A 17,884-nucleotide genomic window follows, 5' to 3' on the forward strand; every position below is an offset into this window, starting at 1 on the left:
CTTAAATTGTATTTACGATCCTACTATATTTACTGGAATTGTAAATATAATGAAATATATTTTTAGAAAAACGAATATATTTTAGAACAATTAAAACTCATTTAATATAAATCTTTTATTTCACAATAAAACATTCACACAGTTAAATATTTGTAACCAAAATATATAAATATGTCTTACAAAAAAAAAAGATATTTATAATCTTAACAAAATTATTTGTATTATACAAATATTTTTACAAAAAAACACTTAAAAACTAAACGCTAAAATCTGTAAGAATTATCATAAGTCTTACAGAAAAAATAAGATTATTTTTTTGTAAATCAAATGGTGCATGTTTCTTGTAAATAATTATTCAATTAATATCCAGATCCAAATATTTATTGACCAAAAATCTATAGTACAATTCTTAAAATTTCTAAAAGTAATTATAAAATTGACTTACAAAAAATATTAATTATAATAAAAATATTATCTTATGGAATTTACAAACAGATAGAATTTAGAAACAAATAGACGAAAATCTCTTACAAAAAACGAGCAATTTGGCACGTTCTTCTTGTATTTCTTCGTAATATCGCGAGTAACCTGGTTAAAGCGGGACGCCTACTCGTACTATTAACAGCGAAGCCTTCAATCATCTCGATTCGGACGAAGGAAGCGTCACCACAACCGACCTCCCCCCGTATACCTACCATGAATTGGAATATTTTCCTACCAACAGGTGTCCTATTTGGAAACCAGTTAGCCGATGAGTTCATCTCGATGCCTTTACGTAAGATTTACCCAGACCGGACTCAACCGACGGCACGCCAAGAAAAATGTAGCATGCGTTTTTTTTTTCGATGTTGTTTTATCGTTTACATCGGCCTATAATGGGCCCAAAAGGCACTGGCAATTATCGAATTGTCCATAAACCAACGCCTACTTTAATAATACTTGTAAAAACCACCCTCGTAGCCCAAAAAAAATCGCCTCCACTGTTGCCACATTTCCTCGTTTTTCCCGACATCTACCGAAACATGTTTCCTCCGACCCTAATACCTAAAACAAACAAGTCGCGCGTGTTTGTCGTCTCGCTCGTCCGTCCGTCCGCGGAGCGTCGGTTTAATTCGAATTCGGCTAACGGTAAAAAATCAAGCGTACGAAACTTAATTCATTGAGATTTCGAAAGGTCCCGTCGCGTCAGGTGTCGGTCTTTTAAGGTGCGTTCGATACCGAGAGCGTTCGGAAACAATCCGGCGTTATCGCCGTGAAAAAATGTAAATTGGGCGGGCGCCATCGATTCCTCCCCTGAAATTGACAAATTACCAATAAATGGTCTACTTCCTCGGCCCCAGGGGGTGTAGCCGGATGGAATGCGTCGAGGGTCATGTCCAGTGGATCATAATAAATTTAGCACGACCAATGAAGCTTATAAAGTAACACATAATAAAAATATAGCGTAATAACACCTGTTTCCTCGATATTTTTGACGAATTACGCGTTATATATTCGTTGGTAGCAAATGCCTAAAAAATAATGTAAAAAAAGAAGAATAAAATGATTTCATTAGCGTCTACACATTTGTATTTACATAAAGCTATTTAATAATATTGAAATTATGAGTTCCTATGTCATTTTACCAAAAAAATAGTACATAACTGGAGCCTTTACATATATAGAACTGCAATAATTACCTGAATAATTTCTTAAATTAAAATACATATTACATATAAATTACACAGTCAAATACCAATTGCTTTCTAATTAGTGTGGCTTGGTAGCAAATGCCTACCTAATTTCACAAAAAAGAAGAAATTATTTGCTTTGTTAATATCATTGTTATTATGTTTATATAAAATTAATTGTAGTCTTTCACTGAACGTAGAAACAAACCGGTAATTTTATTTTATATGCCATTATAGCAATTGCCTGAATGACCTTGCAAAAAAGAAGATATGATTAGTACATCTGTTATATGACGCTGTTATATTTAACTATATTTTATTATATCCTACAGAACTTATGTACATTAAATTCCATCTCTAATTTTTTTATTCATCAATGATATAATTGTAGCAAATGCCCGTGTCATCTCGCAAAAAAAAGAAGAGGTGATTAAATCGGTTCATACCAAGACATTTATATTCAAATAAATTTAATAATACTACTAGGCGTTTAATAAGCCTGCCGATATATTTGTAATTTCGTTATGTATAGAATTGTAGTAATTGCCTGAATTACCACACAAAAAAGAAGATAAGATTAGTTCTACTATTATTGATGCTGTTACATTATATAAATACATGGTACGTAATTTTTTTGAAAATAAATGTATGAAACGCATATGTCTGACTAATTTCATAAAAAAAAGAATTTAATTAATATTATTAATATCATATTAAAATAAAATAAATGATGACTGGTGTAAACTCTCAGCGAGCATACCAACTAATTGGAAATTTCGTCTTAAAAGATAATATGGAAATTGTATTAATATTATATTTAATTATACTTATTATACATGTAATAAAATTATTTGGTAGCTAATGCCTGACTAATTTATCAAAAAAGAAGAAGATAACTAATTCTGTTATTGATTACTTTACCACTGGTTATCATGCAAAAAGGAGGTAAGTAAATCTGTTAAAAATATTGAAATTGAACATTCTGAATATGAAAATACTGAACTTTCAATAAAGCGTATAATATATTTGTAGTTTTACAATACATAAAATTATAGTATTTGCCTGAAACATCAATTAAAAAAGAAGACGAGATTAGTTGGCCTCTTACAGACGCTGGTATATTTAAATATATATTACTCTTGCACCAAAATACCAATAGACATGTAATACGATTTTTTGGTAGCTAATGCCTGACTAATTTAACAAAAAAGAAGAATAAATCTAATTCTTTTATTAATTGTTTTACCATTGGTAAAGTGCATTTTTGCAACGGAAGTTTTTAATATCCTTTTGATAATTAAACAATATATTTACATAAAACTAAAAAACAACCTATATACTCATGTATCCAGTTGGCCGTGGATGATCCGAATCTCGACCGCCTCTTTCTTATTATCGATAGATTAAAATGTACGTAACGCGCCTGGTTCACTCAACCTCTTTCGCTCTGCCTGTCTTGTCTCTCGCGTATGTGTAACGTTCGATCTTGGAGTTACCATTAGTTATTTTTTTCAGCTGTTGCTATTTTGTGCCGTATATTAATAACGCCGTTAATTACAAACGGCGATAACCCTGGTCTGCTCTTATCTGATGCCAATGCGGACCAATTACAACGGTAAAATAATTGTTTGGTTCTTAAGAAGACCAACGGATTGATCTCGGTTCAACACTAATACGTTTATTTAAATTAATATAAATGGTAGCAAGTGCCCGATATTTTTTTGTAAAAAGGAGCTTTTTTAACTGTTTTTTACGGATAGTTTCTGATAATTAACGAAATACTGTCCTACAAAATTCCTGGACGTCTCAGAGTACAAGTGTAGAATATCGAAACGACCGATGATGATTAAATGATTTCGGTTCGTCGTTCGTTTTTTCCGCCGCGATAGCCCTCCGGCGACTAGATGACATCGCGTGTAAACCGGGTCAGATCTTCGACGGTCCGGATCAGATAAGTTCTGAGCTAAGTTGTGTAATTACCGACCGAAATCGGCCACGATACCCATCTAGGACCGCTAAAAGGCTTCTGTTAGATTCCTAATGAAGCGGCAGGAGACGGGGACCCGTTAGCTGCCCGTGGTAGCAATTGCCCGACGCCCCGTCAAAAAAAGAAGAAGAGCAACGTATCATTGTTCACGCTGTTTTATGATTGGAATCGATACGGCATCAGCGATAATGATCCGGATAACATCCAGTAACGTCAAACAGTATACAAGGAAACGTATATTTAAGTTTTGTTATTAGATACCCAGACTTTGAAATAAGTACATAAACAATTAAAAATGCACTACATGAATAAAAACACGAAAAAGATTTTTAAGTATTTAATATAGCTTCGTGCATATATATTTTGGCTCGCCAGTTCACATAAGTTATCCAAAATTGTATTCAGAGGCAAAGCAGAATTGATAAAATAGTTTATTTTAACCCCTTTATTTGTTTAATAATTTAAAATTAAATACAATAAATTAAACATGCTTGGCAATGTGGTGGTAGCTAATGCCAATTCCATAAACAAGAAAATGAAGAGGAATTTAACAATATGAAATATGTAAGACAGGGGTAGCTAATGCCAGTAGTGTAGGCAAAAAAACGAAGAAGAATTCTATTTCGTACTATTTTGATTTGAGTTTAATTGAAATTATTTGCGACAGTTTTAAGTGTATTTTTTTTTTCTAATAGCACAAATTCACATAGAAGAGTAATCTATATTATTTCTCTTAATAGGTGGTCAAAATATTACTTAAAAACTTGATGAGACTTGATGACATAATCAAATTCGTCTAAGCAATTAGAATAACAAGTCAGACATACTTTATTATGTCATGGTAGCTATTGCCCATTGCATAACTGAAAAAGGAAGAAGAATTTTCTTTCTTACTCTTTTAATTCGAGTTTATCATTATGCCATAGACCAGAATAAATATAATTGAAATTAGTTGCTACAGTTTTAATCGAATTTGTTTTTTAATAGCACAAATTCACATAGAAGAGTAAAATATATTATTTCTCTTAATAGGTGGTCAAAATATTACTTAAAAACTTGATGAGACTTGATGACATAATTAAATTCGTCTAATCAATTAAAATAACAAGTCAGACATACTTTATTATGTCATGGTAGCTATTGCCCATTGCATAACTGAAAAAGGAAGAAGAATTCTCTTTCTTACTATTTTAATTCGAGTTTATCATTATACCATAGACCAGAATAAATATAATTGAAATTATTTGCTACAGTTTTAATCGAATTTGTTTTCTAATAGCACAAATTCACATAGAAGAGTAAAATATATTATTTCTCTTAATAGGTGGTCAAAATATTACTTAAAAACTTTATGAGACTTGATGACATAATTAAATTCGTCTAATCAATTAAAATAACAAGTCAGACATACTTTATTATGTCATGGTAGCTATTGCCCATTGCATAACTGAAAAAGGAAGAAGAATTCTCTTTCTTACTATTTTAATTCGAGTTTATCATTATACCATAGACCAGAATAAACATAATTGAAATTACTTGCTACAGTTTTAATCGAATTTGTTTTCTAATAGCACAAATTCACATAGAAGAGTAAAATATATTATTTCTCTTAATAGGTGGTCAAAATATTACTTAAAAACTTTATGAGACTTGATGACATAATTAAATTCGTCTAATCAATTAAAATAACAAGTCAGACATACTTTATTATGTCATGGTAGCTATTGCCCATTGCATAACTGAAAAAGGAAGAAGAATTCTCTTTCTTACTATTTTAATTCGAGTTTATCATTATACCATAGACCAGAATAAATATAATTGAAATTATTTGCTACAGTTTTAATCGAATTTGTTTTCTAATAGCACAAATTCACATAGAAGAGTAAAATATATTATTTCTCTTAATAGGTGGTCAAAATATTACTTAAAAACTTGATGAGACTTGATGACATAATCAAATTCGTCTAAGCAATTAGAATAACAAGTCAGACATACTTTATTATGTCATGGTAGCTATTGCCCATTGCATAACTGAAAAAGGAAGAAGAATTTTCTTTCTTACTCTTTTAATTCGAGTTTATCATTATGCCATAGACCAGAATAAATATAATTGAAATTAGTTGCTACAGTTTTAATCGAATTTGTTTTTTAATAGCACAAATTCACATAGAAGAGTAAAATATATTATTTCTCTTAATAGGTGGTCAAAATATTACTTAAAAACTTGATGAGACTTGATGACATAATCAAATTCGTCTAAGCAATTAGAATAACAAGTCAGACATACTTTATTATGTCATGGTAGCTATTGCCCATTGCATAACTGAAAAAGGAAGAAGAATTCTCTTTCTTACTCTTTTAATTCGAGTTTATCATTATACCATAGACCAGAATAAATATAATTGAAATTATTTGCTACAGTTTTAATAGAATTTGTTTTCTAATAGCACAAATTCACATAGAAGAGTAAAATGTATTATTTCTCTTAATAGGTGGTCAAAATATTACTTAAAAACTTGATGAGACTTGATGACATAATCAAATTCGTCTAAGCAATTAGAATTATAAGTCAGACATACTTAATTATGTCATGGTAGCTATTGCCCATTGCATAACTGAAAACTGAAGAAGAATTCTCTTTCTTACTATTTTAATTCGAGTTTATCATTATACCATAGACCAGAATAAATATAATTGAAATTATTTACTACAGTTTTATTAGAATTTATTTTCTAATAGCACAAATTCACATAGAAGAGTAAAATATATTATTTCTCTTAATAGGTGGTCAAAATATTACTTAAAAACTTGATGAGACTTGATGACATAATTAAATTCGTCTAATCAATTAAAATAACAAGTCAGACATACTTTATTATGTCATGGTAGCTATTGCCCATTGCATAACTGAAAAAGGAAGAAGAATTCTCTTTCTTACTATTTTAATTCGAGTTTATCATTATACCATAGACCAGAATAAACATAATTGAAATTACTTGCTACAGTTTTAATCGAATTTGTTTTCTAATAGCACAAATTCACATAGAAGAGTAAAATATATTATTTCTCTTAATAGGTGGTCAAAATATTACTTAAAAACTTGATGAGACTTGATGACATAATCAAATTCGTCTAAGCAATTAGAATTATAAGTCAGACATACTTAATTATGTCATGGTAGCTATTGCCCATTGCATAACTGAAAACTGAAGAAGAATTCTCTTTCTTACTATTTTAATTCGAGTTTAATTGAAATTATTTGCTACAGTTTTAATCAAATTTGTTTTCTAATAGCACAAATTCACATAGAAGAGTAAAATATATTATTTCTCTTAATAGGTGGTCAAAATATTACTTAAAAACTTGATGAGACTTGATGACATAATCAAATTCGTCTAAGCAATTAGAATAACAAGTCAGACATACTTAATTATGACATGGTAGCTATTGCCCATTGCATAACTGAAAAAGGAAGAAGAATTCTCTTTCTTACTATTTTAATTCGAGTTTATCATTATACCATAGACCAGAATAAATATAATTGAAATTATTTGCTACAGTTTTAATCAAATTTGTTTTCTAATAGCACAAATTCACATAAAAGAGTAAAATATATTATTTCTCTTAATAGGTGGTCAGAATATTACTTAAAAACTTGATGAGACTTGATGACATAATCGAATTCGTCTAAGCAATTAGAATAACAAGTCAGACATACTTAATTATGTCATGGTAGCTATTGCCCATTGCATAACTGAAAAAGGAAGAAGAATTCTCTTTCTTACTATTTTAATTCGAGTTTATCATTATACCATAGACCAGAATAAATATAATTGAAATTATTTGCTACAGTTTTAATCAAATTTGTTTTCTAATAGCACAAATTCACATAAAAGAGTAAAATATATTATTTCTCTTAATAGGTGGTCAGAATATTACTTAAAAACTTGATGAGACTTGATGACGTAATCGAATTCGTCTAAGCAATTAGAATAACAAGTCAGACATACTTAATTATGTCATGGTAGCTATTGCCCATTGCATAACTGAAAAAGGAAGAAGAATTCTCTTTCTTACTCTTTTAATTCGAGTTTATCATTATACCATAGACCAGAATAAATATAATTGAAATTATTTGCTACAGTTTTAATCAAATTTGTTTTCTAATAGCACAAATTCACATAAAAGAGTAAAATATATTATTTCTCTTAATAGGTGGTCAGAATATTACTTAAAAACTTGATGAGACTTGATGACGTAATCGAATTCGTCTAAGCAATTAGAATAACAAGTCAGACATACTTAATTATGTCATGGTAGCTATTGCCCATTGCATAACTGAAAAAGGAAGAAGAATTCTCTTTCTTACTCTTTTAATTCGAGTTTATCATTATACCATAGACCAGAATAAATATAATTGAAATTATTTGCTACAGTTTTAATCAAATTTGTTTTCTAATAGCACAAATTCACATAAAAGAGTAAAATATATTATTTCTCTTAATAGGTGGTCAGAATATTACTTAAAAACTTGATGAGACTTGATGACGTAATCGAATTCGTCTAAGCAATTAGAATAACAAGTCAGACATACTTAATTATGTCATGGTAGCTATTGCCCATTGCATAACTGAAAAAGGAAGAAGAATTCTCTTTCTTACTCTTTTAATTCGAGTTTATCATTATACCATAGACCAGAATAAATACAATTGAAATTATTTGCTACAGTTTTAATCGAATTTGTTTTCTAATAGCACAAATTCACATAAAAGAGTAAAATATATTATTTCTCTTAATAGGTGGTCAGAATATTACTTAAAAACTTGATGAGACTTGATGACATAATCGAATTCGTCTAAGCAATTAGAATAACAAGTCAGACATACTTAATTATGTCATGGTAGCTATTGCCCATTGCATAACTGAAAAAGGAAGAAGAATTCTCTTTCTTACTATTTTAATTCGAGTTTATCATTATACCATAGACCAGAATAAATATAATTGAAATTATTTGCTACAGTTTTAATAGAATTTGTTTTCTAATAGCACAAATTCACATAGAAGAGTAAAATATATTATTTCTCTTAATAGGTGGTCAAAATATTACTTAAAAACTTGATGAGACTTGATGACATAATCGAATTCGTCTAAGCAATTAGAATAACAAGTCAGACATACTTTATTATGTCATGGTAGCTATTGCCCATTGCATAACTGAAAAAGGAAGAAGAATTCTTTTTCTTACTATTTTAATTCGAGTTTATCATTATGCCAGAGACCAGAATAAATATAATTGAAATTATTTGCTATAGTTTTAAACGTATTTATTTTCTAATAGCACACATTTACATAGAAGAGTAAAATATATTGTTTCTCTTAGCAGGTGGTCAAAATATTATTTAAAAACTTGACGAGACTTAATAATATAATATAATTCGTCTCGGCAATTAGATATAACTAGTCAAACATGCTTAATTTTGTCATGGTAGCTAATGCCCATTGCATATCTTAAAAAAACGAAGAAGAATTTCTATATTTCTATATTTTCCGTTTTTCCCCGGAAAAAAAATACTTTAAAATCCGCCGCTATCGAATCGAGATCGTATCGAGTGGTCCTCGTGAAAGTTTCGCTCGTCAGCGGCACCACGAAACGAAAGACGCGACCATCGACAACCGAAATAGCCCGGGTCACAGATCAAACGGGCTTTTCGCGTATTTTCCCGCTCGAGATCGCTTCGTTTACGCTCGGGCGTTTACGCCACACGTGCGTCGTGCCCTCGGGGCTCCGCCGTCGGCCTCTGTCGCTCTCTGAATGGACCCGGAGCCCCGCGTTTAGATTTTCGGCGCGACGCGATCTAGACGGCTCTGGACGGACGGACGCCGCGCGCTCTTTTTCGCGTCTATTTTCCACGGCCGCCCGTTTTCCGTGGTCGTTTCGGAGGTTTGATTATTTTCGCGAAGTGCGTAGTGGTGTTTGTGTGAATTTATCTTAGTTTGTTTGTTGGGGAGCACGTTAGTCTGCATGAAGGATGGCGTGTTAGACGTATTCACTCTTGTACGTTGTCAATTATAATTGATAGTTTGTCCTAATAGCATTTTAATATTCAAGATGTCGCGGAATATAATTTTCAGTGATTTAATATTATTATCTTACCTACAGTTTTATTTTTAATTATATTTCAAGGTTAAATTCAAATTAGGACTGAAAAAATAGTTACTAATTCTACAGGTTAATGCCAACTAACATTACAAACTACTTATTAAAACTCAATCAGTTTAATTAGTAATTTAATAATAGTTATAATTATATAACTTTAAGCATATCTCAAGATCGTAATTATTTGAATTACAGTCATAATTCAAATTATAATTACAGCTAGATAGATTTGAACTACAATTTTAGTCGTAATTATGTTTCAAGTATAAATTCAAGTTATGACTGAAGAAATAGTTACTAATTTCAACAGCAATTACAACTAATTATTAAAACGTAATCACAATTAAATTAGGAGTTTTACTTAAAGTTGTACTAACGATTCAAATTGTAATTAAAAAACTGCTAATAGTCATAATTGTAACACTAAATCTGCTACAAAGCCTTAATTATCTTAATTATAGTCATAGTTCGAGCTATAACTACAATTAGGTAGATTTTTACTACAAGTTTATTCCTAGTTGTATTTGAAATTTTTGAAAAACTGTTCTACATAATTGCAGATAAATCCCTTCCAATTATTTTGCAGATAACGTCAATAAAATTAAGACACAATTAAAATTATAATTACATTTAGAATTGTAGTTAATATTTGGATTGCAAATATAATTCTAATCTTAAACATTGATTATTTCAAATATCGTTGTAATCTACAGTTTTATTCTTAATAATATTTCAGTTTTTTTCATACAAATTCTTCAATAACTACAGTTAAATAATTGCAGTAATGGCAATAATATCTGATATATCGTAAAATTAAAGTTCAATATTCAAATTTTAATTATAATTTCAACTGTAATGTGTTTCAATTATAATTATAGTTCAAGTTACAATTAGTGTTATAATTACAATTTTGATTCCTAGTATATTTCAAATGCAACTTTTGTTTTTTGTATAAATAAAGTTTTCAAAGTTTTATATAACAATTCTAATTGTGTTCTGAAATGACATGATTACAATTTATATTTATATTTACTAAAATTAAAATTACTGTTGAATTACTAACTAAAATTGGAATGTCAATTACAGTTTTATTCCCGATTAAGTAATTTATTTGAATGCTAATTATATCCTTGTTAAGATATAGAGTGATTGACGACGATCGACATGTTAACGAAACATTGTTCCGTTCTTTCGTTCCAGGACCGACTGACGGCATCGGGTCACGGATCCCTGGCGCTTGGGGGCGGCTCCCCCGGCTACGGCGCCGGCGGTTCGGGGGCGACAAGGGGCGGCGCTGGGGGGCTCCACCACGCGGCCGCTATGCAACACCAGCTGCCGCAGCCCGACTTCCAGCCGCCCTATTTCCCGCCCCCCTTCCACCATGCCCCCAGTCCACCGCCCCAGCAACACTTGGAGTACCTGGCCGACCCGTACGGGGGCCTCTCGGGCCTCCACCACTACAACCAGCTGGGGCTGCGGCCTCGAGAAGGCGATCCCAATCATTCACATGTGGTAAGCACCATTTTTGTTAAATTTGTAATTAAAATTTGTTTTTCGCATTTCGAATTTGTAACATTCTAACTACAATCATTGTATTCCTAATCACAATTGTAATTAAATATAAATATATGCTAAATATTTGTTCAAAGTTTTGAATTTATTCATGATTACATTAATATTCATTAATTAAATGTGAATTGTATCAGTAATTTTCATAATCCTAATTACAATCATAACTCTAGATATGTGCATTGTAATTAGACCTGTAAACATGCCCTACAATTCCAATTAAAATTGAAATTAGAGTTACAGTTACATTTGAATGTTAACTCTAATTGATATAATCCTAATTACAATTGTAACTCTAGATATATGCATTGTAATTAGTGTTGTAAACGTGTCGTACAGTTCTAATTAAAATTTAAATTAGAGTTACAGTTGCATTTGAATGTTAACTCTAATTATTATATTCCTAATTACAATTGTAACTCTAGATATATGCATTGTAATTAGTGTTGTAAACATGCCGTACAGTTCTAATTAAAATTGAAATTAGAGTTACAGTTACATTTGAATGTTAACTCTAATTATTATATTCCTAATTACAATTGTAACTCTATGTATATGCATTGTAATTAGTGTTGTAAACATGCCGTACAGTTCTAATTAAAATTGAAATGAGAGATAGAGTTACATTTGAATGTTAACCTTAATTGTTATAATCCTAATTACAATTGTAATTCTAGATATATGCATTGTAATTAGAGTTGTAACTATGGAACAATTTTAGCTGTATTTCATTAGTTGAGATTTAGATACTATTCAAATTTAGAGTAATAATAATTTCAACTCAGTGACAAATTGATTTCTAGTTAAGTTCCATTTATTTTATTATTGTCGATAGTATTTTTTGTCAGTCTGTTGATATGTAATGTATATTTTTGTATGTAGTAGAGATTGTTCAATCTAAACGCGGAGAATTGACCGAAAATTCTTCCAAACTATCTCACGTACTTGCCTCCGTGGGTAAAATAATAACTTGGACCCGTCTTTAGTTTCGCGGTTTGGGCCGAATCACCCTCCCAAGATATCCGTCCCTTCCCCCGCTCTCCCGTTACGTTTCCTAAGAATTCCTGGGCCCCCTCCGTACGAACATTCCCGAACTACATCAGGAAGGGCCAAGAATGCGCCCCGGCCTTTGACCGAGGGACTTTAGAATCGTCTTGAGCTCATCGAACGTTTGGTTTTGCAGGGACAACTCGGTCATGGTGCCAGTTTCCCGTACAGCGCTCCCGGCGGCGGCCGCCCGGACTACTCGGGGATGCCCCAACGTCACGACGACCCCCTCTCCCTTCATCAGGCCCTAGGTCAGGCGGTGGAGGACGCGCAGGCCGGCATCGACGATAATACCGGCTTCATCACGGACATTCCACTGCTGAAAGGTAAGGAAAAACTAGGAGTCTAGTCCTGGAGAATCCCCGGTTTTGACTTTGCAACGTTGCCAATTTTTGAGAATTATACGTACATTTGAAGAATATAAATAGAATAATTTATGTTGAATTCACAATGGAGAATCCCCGCGCGGGCGTAAGTGTTTGAGTTCGTAACGTTGCCAGTTGTTGAGAATTATACGTAGATTTGAAGAATATAATATAAGTAGAATAATTTATCTTGAATTGGCAAGTTAACCAAATTGTATATTTTTGTATATTTTGTTTTGTTATGTTTGTTTTTGTTTTTGTGTATTTTTCGTCTGAAAACAATGAACTAACTAAATGAATATGAAATATCTGCCATATTAAAACTCTTTAAAAAAATCCTTTAAAAGACCTCATAAGAAAAAGTCTGGTGCTGTTAAATCCAGAGATCTGGCTGGCCATGAAGTATATCACTTCGCGAAATTAGTCTTCTTGGAAAAACGTCATTCAATAATTGAATTGTTGAACGAGCTGTGTGTGCTGTGGCCCCATCTTGTTGAAACCATATGTCCTCTAGTCCTTACTCTTCAACTTCAGACACAAGAAAATTTCAATTCATGTCTTGGCACCGTTTAGCAGTAACAGTAACAGCAACACCTTGGTCATTTTCAAGAAATAGGGACCAGTGATGTTTCCAGCATGAATACCACACCATACAGTTGTTTTTAGTGGATGCAATGATGTTTCATGAATTAATGGAGGATTCTGTGTTCCACAAAAGCGACTGTTCTGTTTATTGACGTGGCCACTGAGAAGAAAATGGGCTTCATCTCTCATTATCAATTTAGACGAAAAATCTTCAATTTATCCAGACAGCCTTGGGATTATATTACTTTATTCAACTCGTTGATCGAGATCTTTCGGTAGTAATTTTTGGACTAATTGCATTTTGTACGGGAACATTTTCAAATCAGTTTTCAAAATTGGCGTTAAACTACGTGCCGAAATGTGTAACTGGGAACCACGTCTCCTCATTGATGTTTGTGGAGACTCTGCAACACTATCGCGCACCAGAGCCACATTTTCTGTCTGCTGTCGTATTGTACTATCGAAAATTAGCAGAAAAAGATAAATTGTGGTTTTGTGAGGCACTGGACGATTAGGATATTTTTGACGCAATTACCGCAGATTGTCAATAATGGAACGATTATTTTCAATAAATATTGTCACTATTTCTGCTGGTTCTTGTGGCGTATATTTATCTATAATAAAATTTGGACTACACAACACAATGGTTAAAGCGAAACTGAGCCACATAAACAAGATGGCGCGCCTGTTATATGTAAACACGTAAATCATGGCTATATTCTTTTAACATTTCATATTGTCCTTCATTTGTTATGATTAACATAAAATCTTCTTTATTTTAGGTAGTTTAGGTACTTAGAAACTAAGATTGTTGCTTGTATGACACACATCCTGTATTCTTGACCTCATTTAACCATTCGACTCTCGTGGCGTCACTTTTATGTTTTGTACCTGTCGAATTCAATCGGTTTGCTTACTGAATATTATATAAATCTTTATGAGTCAATAAATTTAGGCTTTTCTAATTGCCACTGCTTCAATTAGCTTGCATTTCATCCAATATAGCATCCATTGGAATTTCAAGAGCTACGTTGTTTCAGCAATCATATTTTTATGTGGTTTTAATAACATTCACCTCTTACTATTTGACACGCTCTTATGAATTCCTAATCGATTACTCTCAAGTTTAGAAGTAGTATTTTTTTCATCAAAATAGGGATCATCAAATGAAGGACATCGAGTCATATTTATCTGTACTTTTAGTTTCGCAGGGTCAACTATGCCTTAAGTACAAAGAATTCGGTATAGAATGGAACCCAGTTTGCAACATTAAAATTAAAATTGAATGAATGCGCTTCTGGATGGAAAGTTCTCGCATGTCTCGATTGCTTGTAAATGGCAACGTCGCATAATCAGACGGAAACTACCGAACTTTATCGAACACCGATTGGGATTCTCCAGAAATAGCCACTGCTTAAGGAAAACGCCATATTAACGATACCGTTTCTAAATAAACCATTTTAACAACACTACACGGCGAAAAAACACGCGGCTGTCCCACCTCGGAAGGGGGCCGTGTACAAAAAGGAACCGACAGATGTCGCCACGCCCATAAACAAACTGTTACGGCTATTCGTCGCCCTTTTTCTCGGTACCCCGCAGCTACCCCTGCCCCGCCGGCACTAAGGGAAACCGCTAATAAGTCTATTTTGAAAGTCTTATTATGTTCGAAACGAGATTACTCCGGGAAAAAAAGTATTTGTTAGTTCGCGACGGGTGTTATCCGTTCGCTTCTATTAACCGGCTAATTCTCGCCTCTTTATCCGTCTCTAATGGGCGAAAAAATAAAGTCATTTTCGTATATGGTATCGAGCCCATTAATTTTACAATAGTCTTTTTTTAACGTGTAACAATTTTATCCTTCGAGTATCGGGGGAAACATTTTATGTTCTACATTAAGTTCCACAGAGTCTTTTTTTTCAAACAACTCTTCATTAAAACGGTTCAAAAAAATTACCACGCTAACATTAAGTGGTTCTTACTTACATTTTCCTGGATCTAAATACACTAAATCATTTAAAATTCAAATAAGTCTCTAATAATTTTTTTACTAATCTTCTTCCTTATATTTTTGGTGGCTATTACACATTAATTTTTCCAGATTTTAAAAATTTAGTTTACATTAATTAAATTAAATTTAATTTACATTAAGTTCCACCGAGTCTTTTTTTTTCAAACAACTCTTCATTAAAACGGTTCAAAAAGATTACCACGCTAACATTAAGTGGTTCTTACTTACATTTTTCTGGATCTAAATACTAAATTATTTAAAATTCAAATAAGTCTCTAATAATTTTTTTTACTAATCTTCTTCTTTACATTTTTGGTGGCTATTACACATTAATTCTTCCAGATTTTAAAAATTTAGTTCACATTAATTAAATTAAATTTAATTTACATTAAGTTCCACCGAGTCTTTTTTTTTCAAACAACTCTTCATTAAAACGGTTCAAAAAGATTACCACGCTAACATTAAGTGGTTCTTACTTACATTTTTCTGGATCTAAATACACTAAATCATTTAAAATTCAAATAAGTCTCTAATATTTTTTTTACTAATCTTCTTCTTTATATTTTTGGTGGCTATTACACATTAATTCTTCCAGATTTTAAAAATTTAATTCACATTAATTAAATTAAATTTAATTTACATTAAGTTCCACCGAGTCTTTTTTTTTAAACAACTCTTCATTAAAAGGGTTCAAAAAGATTACCACGCTAACATTAAGTGGTTCTTACTTACATTTTTCTGGATCTAAATACACTAAATCATTTAAAATTCAAATAAGTCTCTAATAATTTTTTTACTAATCTTCTTCTTTACATTTTTGGTGGCTATTACACATTAATTCTTCCAGATTAAAAATTTAATTCACATTAATTAAATTAAATTTATTTTACATTAAGTTCCACCGAGTCTTTTTTTTCAAACAACTCTTCATTAAAACGGTTCAAAAAAATTACCACGCTAACATTAAATGGTTCTTACTTACATTTTTCTGGATCTAAATACACTAAATCATTTAAAATTCAAATAAGTCTCCTAAATTAATTTTTTTTTACTAATTTTCTTCTTTATATTTTTGGTGGCTATTACACATTAATTGTTCCAGAATTTTAAAAAAATGCAAATGTTATATCTTCTTTAAATTTCACTGGCTAATATGTCAATATATAGTTACTACTGGCTAGTCAAAATTAAGCAATACATTATATGTTTGACTTGACTTAAAATTATCCTGTCGTACTATAGAAGGAATATAAAATAGGTTTATCTGAACTGACCAGTCAAAACAACAAATTTTCTAGCATTGTCATAATTTTAATGGCTTTTGTACACGACTTTTAGTTCTTCTTTTAGTTATTACTGGCTAATGTGCATTAACTACTTCATTTTTTTTATTTGACTGACTACTGTTTTTTAATGTTTTTAATATTATAATATAAAGTTATGTTCTACAAACTAGAGATTATAGAATATTTAAATAATTTCGAATATTAATTTAAATTTTCAGAAACTAACTTAATTTTATAATATCGATTTTACCGAAAAATACGTCAAATATTATAAAGTCTTCTTTAAAATGTATTGGTAAATAAGTTGTGCGGTCATTTCAAACTAGCTGTAAGTTGCGTCAGCCTCCGGCGTATGTACTCTTGCATTGTTGACCTTTTTTCAGTCATCAAACATTGTTAACCCAAACAGTAGTCAAGACAACAGTATGATAGTCAAATAGTTGTTACATGTTGTTCACTTATCTGTATTTTATTTGGAAGTATATTTTTGAGCTCTTATTCAAGTTATAATATAAATCTGTCGAATATTTCTTCTTCTTTAAATTTCACTGGCCAGCGTATATGAATTCTTCTATGTTTTTATAGGTAATCTTACAAATGTCAGACGTTCCATCAACGTCATTATCATTGACGGTATGCCAACTGACATATTATAGTCTTCTTTAAACTTTACTGGCAATTGTACAATCAACAAATATTTTACAAGTCTCTTAGAGGAATCAAATATTTTGTATTAAATTTATTGGTTGTGATATTATGGCGAATATAATAATGCCACCGTGATTTTTTTGTTCTCTTCAGGTATGAAAGGTGCCAAAGATCACTCCGGTGGTGGATCGATGGTATCGCCCAGCGACGTGTTCTGTTCCGTACCTGGACGCCTCTCCCTGCTTTCGTCGACGTCAAAGTACAAGGTAGTCCGGTGAACGATGATCTAGACAGCGTAGAACTGATCGTGCTCTTGTTTAGGTAACTGTAGGTGAAGTTCAAAGGCGGTTATCGCCACCAGAGTGCCTCAACGCGTCCCTGCTGGGCGGTGTCCTGCGGAGAGCAAAGAGCAAAAACGGCGGCAGGATACTCAGAGAGAAACTGGAGAAGATCGGCTTGAATCTGCCCGCTGGAAGACGAAAGGCGGCCAACGTCACGTTACTCACCTCTCTGGTCGAAGGTAAGCCGTTGTTGTGACCACCATCATCAAACCGGTGAC

At 31.8% G+C, this 17,884-nt stretch overlaps 1 protein-coding gene across 3 annotated transcripts in view; it reads left to right on the plus strand.

Moving 5' to 3' along the window:
- TfAP-2 (Transcription factor AP-2) overlaps positions 1 to 17,884 on the plus strand; it is a 65,321-nt gene that overhangs the window by 46,603 nt on the left and 834 nt on the right. For 2 of the 3 annotated variants that reach the window (XM_076412952.1, XM_076412951.1), the window contains exons 2-5: positions 11,015 to 11,326; positions 12,567 to 12,756; positions 17,479 to 17,591; positions 17,647 to 17,845. In XM_076412952.1, the coding sequence (XP_076269067.1) occupies positions 11,015 to 11,326; positions 12,567 to 12,756; positions 17,479 to 17,591; positions 17,647 to 17,845 (814 nt within the window). Of the gene's footprint in view, positions 1 to 9,565; positions 9,713 to 11,014; positions 11,327 to 12,566; positions 12,757 to 17,478; positions 17,592 to 17,646; positions 17,846 to 17,884 lie in introns of those variants that run through there. The other variant, XM_076412953.1, reaches the window with a different exon arrangement.

This window comes from Rhynchophorus ferrugineus, unplaced genomic scaffold (assembly GCF_030347505.1).
Source record: "Rhynchophorus ferrugineus isolate W39M unplaced genomic scaffold, kcgeb_rfMv2 rfM8, whole genome shotgun sequence".
Classification (NCBI taxonomy): domain Eukaryota; kingdom Metazoa; phylum Arthropoda; class Insecta; order Coleoptera; family Curculionidae; genus Rhynchophorus; species Rhynchophorus ferrugineus.